Source organism: Odontesthes bonariensis, chromosome 17, assembly GCF_027942865.1.
Source record: "Odontesthes bonariensis isolate fOdoBon6 chromosome 17, fOdoBon6.hap1, whole genome shotgun sequence".
Classification (NCBI taxonomy): domain Eukaryota; kingdom Metazoa; phylum Chordata; class Actinopteri; order Atheriniformes; family Atherinopsidae; genus Odontesthes; species Odontesthes bonariensis.
The window spans coordinates 19,396,951-19,415,930 of NC_134522.1; the positions used below are offsets into that span (position 1 = coordinate 19,396,951).

General features: G+C 40.1%; 1 protein-coding gene across 1 annotated transcript; it reads left to right on the forward strand.

The window, feature by feature from the left end:
- Positions 1 to 13,547: 13,547 nt before the first annotated feature.
- On the forward strand, positions 13,548 to 18,437 carry col10a1a (collagen, type X, alpha 1a). The gene is made up of 3 exons (XM_075448069.1): positions 13,548 to 13,638; positions 14,007 to 14,130; positions 15,960 to 18,437. The coding sequence occupies exons 1-3, from the start codon at positions 13,633 to 13,635 to the stop codon at positions 17,792 to 17,794; spliced, it is 1,965 nt and encodes a 654-aa protein (XP_075304184.1). The 5' UTR covers positions 13,548 to 13,632; the 3' UTR covers positions 17,795 to 18,437.
- Positions 18,438 to 18,980: the final 543 nt, after the last annotated feature.

Here is an 18,980-nt window from a genome sequence, read left to right on the forward strand (position 1 = left end):
TGCATACGGTTATTGTCTACTCACTTTCTCGCTCCAAGATGAGGTAAACATGAGGCCACGTGTCGCTGCATGATGACCTCGATCATTTTTTATTTCAGATACAAGGACCATAATTGACCTGTTGATTTGCCCAACAGAACAGAATGAGAACAGAAACAGAATCGAGACCCACCAGACGTGTTTTCAACAGGCCTCTCACTTCTCTACTGCACTCTAACTTCACAACTCACAGTGTTATCCCATGGCAGCTATCCTGCACAAAACAAAAACTATATCTCACAATTTGCAATCTTGTATTGTGACATTACATTCTGGACAAGAGAGACAAAAAGTAACCAATATACATTTTCTTGTAAAAACAGGACTGCTAAGGCAGCTGGGGCTGGTTCCAGTCCTCCTGGTGTTATTATTTTAGTAACAGACAACTTTTTCAGTCTTATTTTCATCACTTTCCTATCAAATTAAAACAAAACATTTTTACTGAACTTAAACTTGTGTTAACAGCATTTGGTATGTTGTCTTTACACTACATTTTCAGTTGGGTTTGAATGATTTCTAAATAACTGCAGTTTTTTTGCAGCTTTACTTATTGCCACAACTTTCTGGGAGTGGGTGTTTGGAGTATAAATTCTACCTAAAATACAGTTATAGGATAGTGGGTTCACAAGAAAATTAATTTCAGTGATTAAACCAAAGGCTCTCAAAAGCTTTTTGGTTTGAGAACCAGTTTCTTGTCAGCAGTTCCAACAAAAAGAGATTTTCCATCTCAACTCCTTTGTAGTTTCCTGAAAAAAATAAAAAAAGATCAATACTAAGTCGTCAGCTGAAAGGGAAGAGTATAAAAACAAACAATATGTCTGTAAAGTTGGATATTTTTATGCAAAGTGTTACTTTACCTTTTAGTGAATCTTTCAAGTACATTTAGTAGATAATGCCTCTATAATAATAGTTCTATTTCAGTAAGTTTAGCATGCAAAACATCTGATACATATAACGAAGTGTTGTTAGTCTCAGTTGTAATTTAATACTTAAGTATAAGACTTGAATACTTCCTCCACTGCTTCTTAGACTGACCTGTTGCTGACATACTGACTTTGTCTGTGATATATTATTTGCTGACTTACAGTATGTGTTCACCAAACTTTCAGCATGTGTTCAAACCCCGTGGGTCTAGATATAGCAGTAAATCAAAGAGCAGTCGTCATTGTGGCAACAGCACAGTGGATCACAGCAACCATAAGTAAAGCTCTTTAGCTTTCCATTGTCTAAACACCAAAAAAACCACTCTGAGCTCTATAACATAACCTTGTGTATGCTAAACATGTTGCTCAACAAAGCAACAAAACCATAGCAACAGACACTGTCATATGTATGAATAAACCAGAGCAGTTATGTTCTAAAGCCCATAAAACCTGGGGAAGTACTTTTTTGTTTTAAAAAGAAACCTCTTTCTGCATAATTAAACTGTATTGAACCATAGACCAAAATATATGCATGCACCTAAAATTCCCTGTTAAATCAGAATGTCTGGGATTTTGTTGTAAGTATGTTGCCTATTCTTAAACTATAAGACCAATTGGTTGGTACAAAGTAAAATTTGTACTGAATTTGTATTGTGTTTGGATGCAAGTTGAGTATTGAATATATATTATTTCAGCCATATCGAATTAAATGAGAAACCAGTTGTTCCACATTTAAATCAAATGGGTTTGACAAATTGTGTATTTGTGAACCTCCGTGTGACCGCAAAAATACCAGTCTCGTCTCTTTATCCCCAAGCGATTACTGACATTTACAGTTTATTGCTGCATCTCATCTCAGAGCAGAAAGTCTAAAATATCTCAGAGCTCAGTCTCCGGTTGGCAGCTGATGTCAAGCTGGTTCTCGATGTCTAGCGAGACTGGCCTTTCAACCGTCAAAAAAAAAAAACTCCCCAGCTTTTAATGTTGGGTTTTGGCACATTTCCGACCTTTAATTTGAAGAGGGTGTTTCGCAGTCATCAAACCTGACAAAGATAATAGTGTGTGAAAGTATAGCTTTCAGTGATTGCGCGTGTATAGGCGTGGAATATAATTAGCTTAATTTCAATGAGGCAAACCACTTATCTGTGAGGTATAGAGGGGATCAAACCTAACAGAGGGGTTTCACTGCATGTTTAAAGTGAAAGTAAAGGGCTTTGAAATAGGTGTCCAAACATGAAACTATCTCAGGCAGATTTTAAATCTTTTATTTCGCAGAGGAAAACAGCAAATGTATGCAATTTACAGTGGCGTAACATCAGGGCAACAAAGGAGGACAATCTTTGAGAAATACAATGTAATACCCGATTACAGACAGAGACTAATAAACCTTTACCTCAGTTTGTGTCCTCTTGCATGCTCCAACTCAATAGAAAGCAGAGACAAACTCTACGTTACTGAATATTTTAGAATAGAATTGTTAATCTCATCGTTTTGGTTTTGGTTGTTCACAACTCTTACCAACTTTGTTCCCAGTTGCAGCAGATAGCTATTTCAAGTGAAAATGTCTCATGAAACTCAGTGCTTGCTAACAGCTCAGCACTAAACATCAGAAAAAGTTGGTGACTAGCAAGACTGTTCTCCCCAAAAACTGCATCTAAGGTGTAAGAATGGGTGTATTTTTGCCCTAACCATGACTGTTTTCATAACGCCAACCAGGTAGTGTTATTGTCTAAACCAAACCAGGAAGTGACAAAAATGGCTCAGTGGAGTGCTGTCGTTTTATTGACTGGACATAACTCAGAGGTGAAGAAAAGATCTAGTGTCACTCAAAGGTATTTGGTTGAAAGCCCCACACACACCTGCTCCATCCACCCTGTTCCTTCCTCCTTTTGAGGACTTTGTGGCTTCTTGAATGACAAACTTGAAAATGACATCTGGTCTGATGTGGAAGAGCTAATATGACTCATTTTTCCTGTGTGCCATTTGTAGTTAGTGCTTAACAGGACACTGCTATGGGCCTGTTATGGGCATTCAGGGTAAGAACCAAAAATCTGTACAGCTGTGTCAATTAGAGGACATGTTGGGATGACCTGCAATGCAAATTGCAGCTGCTAACCCATCTACTAACTCATTCATTTGTTTTGTTTTTAAAAATCAATAAACAAAAGAGGGTTATGTATCTCTTTATAAAATGTAAAACTTCAGCATCTAAGCAATTCATACTGTTACCCATCTTTCCTTGTGGATTTAACCCTATTGGCTGACATACATCGGTCAACCAGAACATTATGACTACCTGCCTAACTTCAAGTAGATCATCCTTATACCAATAAAAAAAGCATCCAAGATCGTTCTCCAAGAAAAAAAAAAGAAAAAATTAAAGCAGATGAGCAAGAGAAAGGAGTAGAATAATAGAATAAACATAGGATTACATTATTGCTCAGAGAGAGCTCAGGCAAAAACAAAATAACTGGGAGATGCAGAGAATACTTTGTTATTGATGAGATTGATGAGTAATATTCGATTGTGTCTCCTTCTTGTTTGGATTTGGTGAACACATTGATTTTTAGCCTAATAATCATGACAAGATTGCAATCATTCCTCTGTCTGCTCCTTCTTGGTCATGAATCAGTGGTTTAAGCTGTGGTTGGTGTTTTTATTCTCAATACATTGACTTTAGGGTTTTGTATCATGAAAAACAGCAAATAAACAACATTAGGACAACAGAATTGATTGGTATTATGTTATTCATCAAAAATTGTTATGTAAATGATAACTTTGTCATTATGCTCCTTGCCTCACAGATGAAGCCGAAGGGGGCCTAACATCATCAACATCTAGTATGTCTTTAAAGGGCAGCACGTTTCACATAAATACTGGCCAATATTTCATTTGCAAGCACATTTCTATGGTCCCTAAACTGGATTTTCATTGCAGATTATGATACCCATTTACTTTGGATGATTTTTTGCCTGTTTTGAGAGAGACTTGCTATGCATTATGAGGACTGGGTACCACATTGCATTTCGCATTGAACCTTGAAAAGATTTAAAATTATGTGACAGTCCGATCTGGTAAACATCATGTGATTGACCGGATATAAAATACACCAAATATGAAATATCCCAGATATTCCCAGAGATTAAAGTAATTCCTGAAGAAATAAAGGGAGCTCGACCACAGCTACTACAGCTACTTCTTCTACTGAATTACATCCACGAGCTTAGTATAGAGCCTATACTGCCACCCTCTGGTGACGCCGTGCAGCCAAATTTATTAGCTGCAGACGAGTTAAAGCGGCAGTAGGCAACTTTTTTTTAGTCATATTAGCTTGAACTGTCATGGGATTCTGGAAGTAGAATATTAAATAGGCTGTTTAGGAAAAATAACGAATTCTGTAGCTCCCTCTGAAGCCTGTAATCATGCTTACAAAAACCGAGCGCTCCCGGCTGTTTTTAACCAATCAAGTTACGGTGGAGGAATCCTACCTGTCAATCACAGCTTGTGCACACGCTGCTGAGCGTGAGTCTTCCCCAGCTTGTGTGCGCTCACACTGGTGTGAACTCACGTGCACAACCTCGTCCACAGAGGGGGAGGGGTTTGGGGGGCGATTCGGAGCTTGTTAGAGGTTGGGGGAGGGACCTGAAAGTTGTATCAGTTCGAATTTTCCGACTTTAGACTCGCAATTTTGAAAACTTGCCTACTGCAGCTTTAATAGAAACTTGTCTGATTTGATTCAAGTATCTTTTTGTGGCTGTTCAAAAGATTTCTTCATATTTGTTTTGCTAGTGAATAGAAACCCAGCTAGTGCCACCATTTACAGCCCTTTTATTTTTGGTTGCAAACACGAAGAAAACAGCAGGCATAAATCATGTACTTGTTACTTTTACACCAATCCGCATGGAAAGAAATATGTTATGTGGACATAACGAATGAGGGTAAAAGAAAAGTCTGTGCAATAATAGTATATTGCCAGATACCCTGTCTAAGACAGGGATAGACAAGGAGGTCAAGAAACAAGCAGACCTCTGGAGCCAGGCCTGCAATTTAAGTTTACTGGTGAGTGCTTTGTAGCCACGATGTTATGGTTATATAAAACTCCACATATAGTGGATTCAATAAAAGAACAAAATGAATGTTTCCTTTAATTGTAAAACAATTAATAATCAGAGGAAAAACAAATAGTTTTGAATAAAAAATGTATTAAATAAAAAAGTAGCAACTACAACCAAGGTAGTGACAGCCTGGAAAAGGTTGGCTTGGTTCACGAAATAAGATGCTCACAGTAACACAGTATGTTACTGAGAAGTAGTTTCTATCTGTGCGAAAGCATGCTTGATCAAATGTTCTTTCCCTTTATTAAACAACCACTTGAGAAAGCTGTTGCCTGTTAAATGCTCTTGCAATAGTTTCCAGACACAGTCCACCTGTCTGTCTGGCACACGATGGGATTCAAGCACCAGAACCACAGTTTTATCCAACCACATGCTGTTGCAATCTGACCAGAAAGCGACTAGACCAATGTCAACACAGCAGCAGAAAAAAGTGCACCAGTATTAGGACTGTAATTCTCTCTTCCTTTACCACAGGACCTCAAACTTCCACTTTTGGAGATTCAGTTTGAAATACAGGACTGTAAATAGATGAGAAAAATACCGATCGGAAAGTCTTTTAAGTCTTACATGCCCAATTCAACCATGGTGACAGTCCACCTTGTGCAACCATAAGCTGTCCAGCGCCAGTTTAGTGCTACAGTGGAAGTCATACACTTAAAGGTTTTAGATGTGCCTTGAAAGCAAAGCCCATAACCTTTGAAAACGGTATTTACGGTAACTAGAGTATCCACGGCAAAAAATAAGAGAGATTTGCGAGAGGAATCATTGAAGAGATTAACAGAGGCTCTTTGTCGGGAAAGAAGGTCAGAGACCCAAAATAGTCATCAGGCCTGTTCTAGAAAGATCTTCCAGCAAGCTGTCATTGCAGTTAAACTTATACATGCTGCTATTGAGGGCGAGAGCTCTGGGAAGTAACATTATAATTATTACGTTAAGAGGAAGGGAAAGTTTTACATGTGGATCAGACCGGTTAACAGGTCTGCAGTCGTGGTCACTTAAGACAGCTGCAGTGTGCCGAAATTACAGAGCACAATGACTCACACTCTTTCTGTGTTTAAGACCTCTTGGCTCTGCTCGAGGTGGGACGAGCCCTCCCAGTAAAAACAGGCTCTCCACAGAAAAACTGTTGGTTCGTCAAAATAACAAACTCTTTGTTCTGCTTTGCAACATCAGCCCTGCAGACCACCTGGAAGCAGTAATTATTCTGTCATTTGTTGATCAACTCTGACAGCAAAGTGAACTGAGCATTTCAGGGCAATTCTGATATTTTTTCTTTTAAGTGGGATGAAAAAATAAATCATCTAGAAATCCCATTTCCACATCTTTCATTTCTTTCAAGGAGCTTCCCTGGACACCTGGCCTGTAGTTCAGCAAAAGGAAAATGAGAAAAAGAGTGCTTTTAAACAAGTCCTTGGAAATCTTATAAGGTAGAGAATTCCAAATGCTCACACATCCTGAACTCCAAAGCTACCTGCTCAGAACCGGGGGTTTTAACAGCTCATTTCACATAAATGCAGGTCTAATAGTTCCTTTAGAAATGTGCTTAACCGTGGAAATAAAGAAAAGTTTAAATTGCTTGTAATTTTACTGCATCGTTCAGTACAGCATACACTAAAGTTCAGTCACTGTGTCGAAAACATTTCAAAGTAAATGTCCACCAAACACAACACAGTCAAATTTAGAGTATAAGCTTTTTTTTTTTTACATTTCTGATTTGTTTTGTCTGAATGTCAGGTAGAGTCTCAGATTTGTGGTTGGACACTTTTAATGCCCTATGGTTTCCCTTGTGGTGGGTGATCAAAAGATACACATAAGGCAAGTAATACCTTGGACCCAGTCTATGACAGAAAGCTTCCTCTGTCCACAATCAAAGGCCATGTGAGGCACTGGACAAATTCATATGACACAAATGTTTTTGCACTCCGTGTCTATTTCTGGCCAGTCTCTTCAAAATATTTAGCAAGTATGAAGTTTGGCCCTGTAAACTCCTTAAACAAATACAATGGGAAGCCAACTACCAACAAGCAAACCAGACGGAATGAAACTCCAGTTTGTGTGTTCCTCTTTTGATTTATTATTGGATGTGTCTGTGGATCAGAAGGAACAAGCTCAAAAACAGCTGCAGTGAGAAATTTGCCTAAATGGTTGTTTTTAAGACACCAAGCCAACCAAATGCGTGAGTGTTGTTTTTCTGGGACGACTTTAGACTATTTGGTCACATCTGAGTGCAATTGACAGACCAACAGCATATTTGTCATTTCTAAAATATTTTCATTTTGTGTAGATGTGTGCGTGTATGGTTTTGCTCGTAATTGGTTTCATTGAAGTTTTAATGACAACTTGATGAAGTGGTTTCAAAATTTTTTTCCAATTACAAACTTAAAGCCTGGCCGACCAGAATCCAGTAGCACACAGGGCAACCAGAGGGGATGAAGCTACCTACGAAATTGTGTTGTTGCTCAGGAACCCCCCCCCCGCACACTATAAAGTATCCTTCGGCAAGAAATTGAACCCCACTTTGCCCCCAAATGTGTTTCTCACATGTAAGTTGCTGCAAATAAAAGTGTCTACTAAATAAATGTGATGTCATACATTTCTATATATTCTTGAAGCAGGTGGCAGTACATACTACGAAGATGTTCACCACATCATTTCCAAGTTCTACATAGTTATTATAATCTGCTCTCAACAACAGACTTACACCTAAAGGGTAAAATGCAGATGCTTATGTTAAAGTTACCCTGAGTGGCTCATGACACAGAGTAACACTATGGAGCAGGGTTTTGAAACGTGTCAGCTGTCATTTGTTCTCACATGTAGAGCCACATAAACAAAGATGAACAAGTATGACGCCCTTTCAACCCCAGCAAAAATAGCAAGTCAGTAAAAATACATGTGCGACTGCCAAAGAGGATAGTAAGTTTCTCCGAGTTGGATTACCTCTAGGAGAGCTCCATTTTTTATTTCTACGGTTCATCAACTCCCCCTAGAAAAAAAACATACAAACCAACCAAACAGGAATTTCAAACTTAGAAATGACAAAAAAAAATCTTTATGTATTTTTATTACTGATAATATGTTATTAGTAGAAGTAGTAGGATGACATTGTTTATGTATATTATATAATGTGGAATGATTCCCAGTATGACACAGCTGGACCTACTGTTTCAAGCTGTATTCAGAGTATCAACCCACACGGTGTCCATCAGCCATTTAAATAAACCTTCAAACCACACCGGATTGAGCCTTGGTCCCAGCATTGTGAAAGACACACTGTACGTTAAACTCCATCTAACGTCTTTATATACAAAAAAACGACACATGCTAAGATATGTGTATTGTGTGGGCCTTAACTAACAGGTTAGCGCCATTGCTTATTTTGAGACAGACGTGGCTCTCACCAAATAGTGTACAGAAACAACGCTTGTCCTTTCTTTCTAAGAGTCATCGTGGTGCAGCGCTAACTGTCCTCTAGAGCAATTGAAGTGACATTGTGTTGTGTAAATGTTGTTTGTTGGTTGTCACATTGGTTTAAAGGCACAGACTTTGCAGCAGCAGTTGGCACTCGAGTCAAATGTAATTATGAACAGATGAGTCAAATATAAATCCACCCCCCTTTCCTCATGTCTTTCACACTCCTCCTCACACACTGACAGTTTTTTTTCAATTTCTTTTTCCTTTTTTTGGTACATTTTGACTGTTAACTGGATAACGCTGCCAGATACAGACAGGGAAACCTAGAATTTTCTCAAGCTTGATGTCGAGGATTTGTCATTATCCTTAAATACAGGACTCTGCCACCTACGCTTAAGCGTAAAAAATACCATTAAGGTGGTTTTATTTTGCTTTGAAATCTTTAAATGATCCCACAATGAGTAGATACTTGTAACAGTCTGTCTACTGTTTGATGGTTCTTTATTTTTTATTTTCTTTCTTACTATAAAGCAATGCGGAACAGAACAAGATGAGCCAGATACCAAGAGAAAGTTGAAAAATAAAGAATGACTTGCACACATTTTTTCTTTAGTTGAGGACAGAGCAAGATAAACAGTCTCTGTCTATATTCTTCTGACCTTTTCACCTTTGTAGTATTTTGTGTGTGCGTATGTGCTGTTTTGCAGCAGCATATTAACTGTCTGGCTGAGCACTTCTAATTGTGTTCTTTTCAGGCTGCTGCAGCTTTGAAAGTCTGATTTCCTCAAAGCAAGAGTAAGAAAGTTGCCAAAAGACAAACAGCTGAGTCAGTTCTTTCCAGAAATAAATGTGCAGCAATCTATGGGAGCACAAAAGATTTAATCTGATAAAGTGGTTTTGGTTGACTAGCATTAAGCAAGTGCTAACTTTCAGAAGTGTGTGAAGCAGCAGCTTCGGCAGGCAGCCTGGTGATAGCATCGCAAGCAGCCAGCGGGTACAAAATTCCAGCAATTTCCAGCTTATCAGTTTAATTGCATAGGAAATTTCATGTGTTTCCACAATTAAAAAAACATTAAAGTAAAAAGAAATATACATATGTCGGCATATCTGCTGGGGAAGGCTTTTATGTCAACTACATGTATCCTAACATGGGAGGTAGGAAAGGACACTCAGCTGTTTCTTTCTCACCTATTCTTCCATTTTCCTACCATCCTGGGTTTGAAACTGGTGATCTCCCAGACTCCAGCCCCGATCTCTCAGTTACTTTGCTTTACTCTTCCGATTTCATTTGGGTCCATGTTTGTTTTCAGGACCCTGTAATTTCCCCACCAATCATTCACAAGGGCCCCCATCAAGTCTGCCATTCATGAAGTTTAAAGTAGTTCTTAGTGGTCCGTGGAGTTTATTGAAACATTAAATTTGTATCCAAGCAGTGATGGTGTATCTTTAGCCATTGCCTAACTCACGTGCTCGGTTAGGTCTCTTTGCATCAACCGCCAATTATGTTCTTCTCTTGGGTGTGGGTTGAGCCTCGGTCAGCATGGCAAAGAAACCAGAAACATCAATTCCTGGGCAGTGAAGCGAACAAAAACAGAGAAAATGCGAAAACCTTCCTTCCAAGCACTGTTATCATTGTAGAGTACAAGCACAAACATCACTAGCATTGCCAGTAACACTGTCCAGAAGCGCTCTCTGGGGAACTTTGTTAAATCCATGGGCTGTTGTTAGATACAGATGAAGGCCTGAACAACAGATGGGACCTCGAAGTGCCAGCTGCAGCAGTGAAATACGAAAAAAGTTTGCTCTGTCATGGCTTCCCATGCTTGTTCTGATGTTTCTTTTCAGTCTATTTCTGTGGTGCATTTTAAGAACTGAGTAACGCTCTAAGAGGCACTTTCGGTTGAAGAAGCTACTCAGATCTTGTACATCAGTAGCGGTATCAGTAACTCTCACAAAGTGATCTGTTAAAGTTACACATTCAATTTGTCACTTAAGAAGGGCATAAGTATAAGCATCAACATATATTAGCATTAATAATCTGTATCTGCAAACATGATAATACAGTGAAATAAACAGACCAAATTTCTTTACTTCTGCAGAAAACAAAGTGTAGATTCTCATGTCCCTCATAGTTGTGCTAAATTACATTACCGTAGCAAGTGAAATTGAACCACCGCTGACAGGTCACATAACCCACTTGTGAAAAAAATCTGTGAATCCCTAAAGCAGGAAGCTTGTCACCCTTTGTCTGCACTCACTGACTTTGGGTGTGTTTGTAATTAGCCATGTACTTACTTTACCGAATTCAGTAAAAGCCTTTTATGTCATATGTCGAGTGTGTGAAGTGATATGAAACTCAACGCATGTGTGTATTTTACAGTGAGGCACTTAATAGAAAAGCAATATAAAAGCAAAGCAACGTCACCACCTTCACTTTTAGGGCCGTTAACCTAATTTCTAATGGTTATTACGAAGAGGCTTGCCAACCACATCAAGCTGTGGTGGCTCTGTAATGAGCAGAGCAGAGAACACTCTGCCATGCGCTTTTACAGCCTTCAATTCAGCACCATACGCACAAGGACAGAGTCCTTCTCAAATAAGTGCAGTGGCGTGTTTAGAAATCCTAAATCTGCTGCAAGATTATAAACAACATCCAAATTACACTGTTAATTCAAGTCTTCCTCAGGCCAAAATACACTCTGCTTCCAAGGCTCAGCATGAATGTTTATCTCCTCAAGGGCTCGCATGCAGATGCAGATTGCTGTTTTTCTCTGCATAAAGAGATGAATCACTGTTCTCCGAGCGTCAAACTAAAAACGGAGAACCTCTTTTGCAGTGGTTTAGTCATGTTTGAAAAACATAAATACACTGAAATAAACTGAAACTATAAACATATAAATCCTAACTCCACCCTTTCTAGCTCTGTCATTTCATCTAAATCTGACTAAAGCTGAAAAAGGCTGGGCCTCTTAGGATGTGAGCATAAAGAGGTTTTGAAATATAATAGCACAGCTAAGAAATATCAAAACGGCTGGCATGTTTCTGCTGCATTCACCAGCAATTTAGCCAAAATAGAAAAAGTGCTGAATACATAAGTTTCCACAGCTGATAAAACAAGACCAAACATGTATAACTAAAGTGAAAAATATGGCTTGCGCGGATAACATTGGCACGAATGTAATGTCTGCATCTTTGTTGTATGCTGTCTCTCCCACCGTGGTTATGAACAGATTTTCAAGCATTTGGAAATTAAGAATTAAGAAAATAAGAATAAGATCACACGTTGCATTATCTTTTATTTCACAGGAAGAGCAAACTTAAACAATGCTTGCCAAACATGATTTAGTACTTTAAGCCAGGGAAGGTAGCACTTTGGAAAATTGCAGATAATTTGGTCTAATTTACACAAAAAAAAGAAACTAGGGTTGGGGGCGTTCAAACGAGCCATGTTGTAGAATCTCTAATTAAACGTGGTGAAAGACGCCTGTCACAGTCACACGTGTAGGGTAGCTGCCTTATATAGAAACTTAGTAAAGCCCTAAATCATGCCATTCATCATAATTTCTGAAAATATACACGTGTTTCCAGTATGATGTATGTACATGAAAAGAGGACAAGAACACCATGTACCATAAATGGATGCGTGGTCAGGAAGCTTTTGGGATGGGACATGAACTACCCTACACATCGTTTATGGCTACTTGTGTGTTTGGGAACATGTGATTATTTGGGTGTATGCATTTCCTATGTGGCTGAAGTGAAACTGAGAAATTACAGTTGGAAGAACTCAAAGTAAACAAGGCAAGGTGGAGGGTGAGGGAGGATAACACTGTAGGAGAGAGCCGATTGAGGAAATAGAGCATCATGATAGCAACCAGCTTTAATTGTAGGAATAGGCCTGAGAACTCTAATGATGTATGTGCACCAAGGGGGCCAAAAATAACACGTGACCGCAGGGGTTGTCTGCTTCTCCGCAGCAGCAGAATCTCTCTCCATGACAATGTGTTGTATATAAGTAGAAACATGCCCTCTGCTGTCTAGATATGGGTACTGCAAGTGATAGGTGTGACACTGGGTTGCATTCAGGAGGGGGCACAGAGACGAGCCCAAATGTCTTTCCCAGCGGTTCTTTATATAGCTTTATTAGCTGTTTGGAGGGCGAAACACTTGCAAGAATATACAAGTTAAGAAAAAAAATTCACCCCAAAATAGAGAGTGAAATCAAAACCTCTTTGTCCTAATCCACAATCACAATCTGACCAAATAATCCTCAGGAAATTAATACTGTATTGAACTAAATTAGGGGAAAGTTATAATTTTTTCCTAATTACTAGCTTTGCACAAGTTATGAACATTATTATTTGATTCTGTCTGAGGCACTAAAAGACCCGGTCGATCTCATCCACAGGAATCTTTCCCCCCCAACTTCCCTTGTTTATGTTTTTTGTTTTTGTTAATTGGCATGAAGGTGCCCAGACAGTCAAGAAGGTAAAGGCGAGTTTCCTCCAGCCGGCTGGACAAGATTTAAATTTGGAGACAAATCTATCCTAACATCCTAAATGCAAGCTTTGTGAGGCACCAAAGGTGCCTCTACAGATGCTCCTGTTTGTATTTCATAGATCAGATTTGACTATTTTGAGACACTCTCGTGTTTAAACACTTTTTCGAACCAAATAAATACAAACTAGTCATGGTGCAAACTAGAGGTTGCTGTTGAGCAGCAAAAATAAAGGTGAAAAAGTGAAAGTGAAAAGGCGTCATCAGTTAATTCCTCCGCTTGTTTTTGTGCCTTGTATTAATTTATAACTTCATTTTGAATTATACATGATCATCTTCTTGTTCAGAAAAAGACTGAAATAAGTGATAATCATGTGTCTGGATATGCAAGACATGGAGGCACCCTGATGTGACATGCCTGCTTTGGGCAGATCTGTCTGCTAATTACACCCTAGCTCTGAGAAGGGAGGTACTTGTGTGGTGGGGGCTTTCTTTTTTTTTTTAATGATGCGAGGGGTAGATATGGTATAAATACTCACATCATTGTACTGGAGGGCAGCATATCCTCAGTTGTGCTCCTACCCTAAGGATATACAGAAGCACCAGCAGCTGGTGCTGAAGAGATTTGGTTTCCCTGTCATTGGATGCTGGTATGTATGATTTCTTTGCTCTCCCAATGGTTCTATAGTTGGTGAAGTGTTGTCAACATCTAGGCTTTGTCGAGGCCTTCTGTAGGTACTGTGACAGGATAAGGAGATGGTAGAAACTTTGGCTGTCTTAGTGCTTTATTCATGAAATTCAGAGGGTCCTAGGCTCTCCAGGATGCTCTGACTGAGAAAAAAAAATCCACTTTGTTACTCTAAAGTATGCTTTCTAACTTTCCTTCTGGAGAGTTTTGGTAGCTTTGTGCTTGGCATAGAAAGTTTTTAAATATTTTAAATTTACACAAGAATGTAAGAATACCGGAAATGTTACCTTTGATATGATTATATTGACAGTGTTCTTCTCTCTCCTGCAGGTTGGATTTTCCATGATGGACATTCGAGTGGTGAGCATCCTGCTCTTCATCGCAGCCTCTGCAGCAGCCCATGGAAAGGGATATGTGGTGAAGAAGGTGGTGCCCTTCCCTGTCAAGAGCCACGGTAAGAAAATGCAGCCTGTCTCACACTTCATATCCAATCTGTTTATGACTCTAAAACAGTGCAAGCACTGCACAGAAAAGAAGACCATGTCTTCCCATGCAAAGCCTGTGAAGTCAGATTTTTCTCTCTAAATGTAATCAAGCAGCATTTTGAGGCAGTCTTACCAAACCTTTAGATCTTGACTGAGGAAATAAGCAACTTTGTTGTGGCTAATAGGAGCACTGCAAGCAGCCAGACAGAAGCAGGCACCTCTAGCATGAGCTGAACTCCACCTTACTCTGGAGCAGACTTGTGTTCTGATTGGTTGCAGAATTTTCCCTGCTTCTCCAATCATAGTCCATGTAGATCTCATACTGAATTGTCAGTACAGAAATGGATTGTACTGTGTAGTTTGTTTGTTCTTTCTGGTGCACAGAACTTATTGTTTGATTAGCAACATTTATGTGTTTTTGTGATGGTTTACATTACTAAATAGCTACAATTTTGAAAAATGTAAACCCAGAGAACTACTATTCAAAATATTCCTTTTTTTTAGGTGTTTTAGCTTAAATGTTGCTTGCTAATTTTGCTTTAACTCAAAATCATGAAGGAGTAACTGCATTTTCTAAATAGTCCTGTTGCAAAACAGGAACCAGATCCACATTTCAAATATATTCAGAGTGCAACAAAAACACTTTGAACATATGACTTCTGGTGAGATTTTTCATTCTTTCCTAAAGTCCAATGCAAAACATGAAATGTTATGTTTGTGTGCATCAACACACTGCTATATCTCTTGCGAAAAAGTAGCTGTTTGTGGATTATTTTTAGTTTGACACTGACAATTAAGAGTCCAGTCACCCAGCAGTGTGGTTTGCCTGGGTGTGCCTGCTTAACACAAAAGTAGAAACATCTGTTGGGCCTTTTTCAAACTAATCCAGAGCTAGTAAAGGAGTGAGCATTTTACACTCAAACACATGTGACCACATTAAGGCAGAAAAAAAAACTCCTCCAGCTTATGTAGCCCCACTTCACCACAAACAAGTCACATAAACTCTCTTAAAATTTTTAACTTGTGCTTTGTATTAGAAATTGTAATGAAACAAGTTATATACTGTCTTTTTCTGTTTACATTCTCTAAATTACAATTGAACACTACACAAAAAAAAAACTTTTTTTAATTACCGTACACGTTTAAAATAGGAGGGTCAATTTTCTACATTTATCGGCTAACAATATATATGTGAATATATGTATAGATATACATTAAACTGGGTTTTGAGATTCTGAATCAAGCAGTCAATCCTGGAAAACTATTTCACTGACTCGTGAGAATAAAAGCTGACCCTCCTCCAGGAAATGATGAGATGGGATGATTTAATTTAATGAGAATATTTATTCATGAACTTATTCTTAAAATTTTTTTAATCACCTCATATTCCTTTTTCTCAAACAGACTAAGACAACCAAGCACAACCACAGACTTACACTAAAGTAGATTTAATTTTAGGTACTGGAGGTACCAAGTAGACCTGAGATGTCTTTGCATGAATATGACAAACAGGCTATTACAGGGTACAAACAGACTAAACAAAATGTTTTGAATATGTACTTAAACCTACATACTATACTGGATCTAAGCTGTACTGCACCACAAATATATTTGAACTTTTAAGATATTAAAAGATATATTTTAAGAATTTTGGAAGAGACAATGATTCAAAACAAAACAACACACTGTTAGTGAGTGCTTCCACTTTAATACTTTGTGTCCATGCTTGTTCTAATGTTTTTTGTTTATCATTTTATTTTATTTTGGAACTCAAGATTATCACTTTTGTCCTCCTCAGTGGTGTCAGTGGCAGGTGAGCCTGGTCCTCCAGGTGAGCCTGGCCCCGAGGGACCTGCAGGGCCATCTGGCCCACCTGGGCAGGATGGTGTAGGTCGGCCCGGGCCACAAGGACCTCCTGGACCTCCTGGATCTCCTGGTCGCTCCATTGCTGGCAAACCTGGGAATCCAGGTGGATCCGGCAAACCTGGCTATAATGGAGCACCTGGTGAGAAGGGAGATACTGGTGCTCCTGGCCTTCAGGGACCTAGGGGAGCCCCTGGAGCTTCTGGAAACCCTGGACCTGCAGGTCTGTCTGCTACTGGCAAGCCTGGTTCTGCTGGTCTTCCTGGACCAATGGGACCCAGAGGAGAGTCTGGTCTGAAAGGACATCCAGGTGTGCCCGGTCTGCCAGGTGCAAAGGGTGATAGAGGGGTGGGAATGCCAGGACCTCAAGGTGAGACTGGAGCTCAGGGTCCTATGGGCTCACCTGGAGCACCAGGTGCAGCTGGAATTGGAAGGCCAGGGAAACCAGGTTCACCAGGTGAGGCAGGAAAGTCAGGTATGCCAGGTAGAGATGGTGATTCTGGTCCCATGGGCCCACAGGGACCTAAGGGACACACTGGTGCACCAGGTGTAGGTCTTCCAGGTAAATCAGGTGAGAATGGTGCCCCAGGTCTGCCTGGTGCTACTGGGCCTAAAGGCCACCAGGGACCTGCTGGAGCCACTGGTGCCCCTGGAGTCCCAGGATATGGAAAACCAGGTGCAAATGGTGAGAAGGGAGAGAGGGGAGCATCTGGTAGTCCAGGTGCCACAGGTTCAAAGGGTGAGCAGGGTGCAACAGGATATACTGGTGCTACTGGCGCTACTGGCCCCACTGGTCCTACTGGACCTCTGGGTGAAAGAGGTTTCCCAGGTGAGCCTGGTGCTGTTGGCCCTAAGGGTGACACAGGTGCAAGTGGACTTCAGGGACCTAAAGGACATAAGGGAGATCAGGGAGCACAGGGTTTCCCAGGTAAACAAGGTTATACAGGTGCAGCTGGTCCTCCTGGACCCAGAGGGGCCACTGGACCTGGAGGTGACAAAGGTAACGTAGGTGCCCCAGGTACTCCAGGTTCCCCAGGTATTCCTGGCCCTGCTGGACCCAAAGGCCATCCTGGTCGTGCAGGTGAGACAGGTGCCTCTGGATCTGATGGCGCTCCAGGTTCCAGAGGACCCTCTGGGCCACAAGGTCCCGCTGGTGCTCCTGGCCTCAAGGGACACCCAGGTCTCCCTGGTGCTCCTGGCCCTGCTGGTTTGGCTGCTAAGGGTCTCCCTGGACAGCAGGGTTCCCCTGGTGTGCCCGGTGAACCTGGAGCTGATGGAGAGCCTGGCCCAGCTGGCGCTCCTGGTCTCCCCGGACCTCCTGGTGAGGTTGTGTTTGAGAAGGGCATGGGAATGGGTGAGATCATGGTCAAGTCCCCTATGTCTGCTTTTACTGCAGCTCTGGCAACACCTTACCCTTCTGCTGGCACCCCTATTAAGTTTGACCAGATAGTGTACAATGCGGAGAATCACTATGACCCTGAGAGTGGCATTTTCACTTGCCAGATTCCTGGAGTTTACTACTTCTCCTACAGCATCCATGTTAATGGAGCTAATGCCCTGGTGGCTCTGTACAAGAATGGCCAGCCTGTTATGTTTACTTATGATGAGTATAACAAGGGTTTCCTGGACCAGATGTCTGGTAGTGCTGTCCTTTTGCTTGATGAGCAGGATACAGTCTACATCCAGATCCCAGACGATGAGGCCAATGGTGTCTTTGCTGCCGAGAATGTCCACTGCTCTTTCTCTGGGTTCCTCATTGCTTCAACGTGATACGTTGATACAGTAGTTCCCAAAGGCCGCCAACTAATTTTGCGATCTATTTCTCGAAGTTAACTCCCTGTTTATTTTCCTCAATCCAATAGACAGGCAGACATTCTTTGAGGAATAGTAGCATCTCGACTTGAAAATGACAAGAAATAGGTGCTGAGAAGAAGGAAAACTAATTTATGAAAACAGGTGATCAGGGATGGGGGGAAGCAATCCACAATGTTCAAGTGAGCTTTTGTTATGGAAACAGCATGTGAAATTGAGGCGTTATAACTGTGTTGTGTCCTGACTTTTTCTTTTCCATATTGCGCCTTTTATACTGACTTAAACTGGTGACTCTTAATTTAGTGTTTGTCTGTTTTTGTTTGCTTTTGTACAACCTTGGATTTTTTCTTTTCTTTTTGTTTGTTTGGGTGACCAATAACCTTTTAAAAACTACACAATTTCTTTTCTGTGCAACTTGTTGTAACTAAATGTGACTTGAAAATGTTGTGAAATGGTAATGGTCAAATTGACTGTTGTAATGAAATAAGTCACCTGAATACTGTTATCAAAACATAAACTGTTTAACAGCAACATTGTTATAATTGGACATGCATTGTGTCATGTAAAGCATAATGACCAAATTAAATGATGTCTTAATGAATGTTTTGTCTCAGAGGCATTTCTTCAATGGTAATATTTGTCTAATTACACAAATTACTTGGAGCCTTATATCAATCAACCAATAGCATATAACATAACAACGCATTTCAAAGTACTGTACAAGTGACTGACGACGTGGGAAACAAGCGGACACAGAGACTAATGCACGCAGAATAAGCTGACTGAATTAAAACAACAATAACAACAATAGGTGATAAAACAAATGATACAAACAATAAAACAATATATTATTTAGCATTATGCAAATGCCATGATGCTAACCAATAACTGGGTGATAAAAGAAAAAAAAATTATTAGATCATCTGTAAACCTAAATATATCATAACAAAAAAAAATTATTCAAATACACCAAAACCAGAACAAAATCAATATTTTTTAACGCCTCTCACGTCCTCTTGGAGGCTGTTCCTGCAGTGTGGAGCATAACCACTGTTAATCAGCAACACAAAAAGTTTTAAACAGGTTTTGAGCAGCTGCACAGTCAAAAAGGTGAGTCCACTTTGCCATGGTACCGCAAGCACAG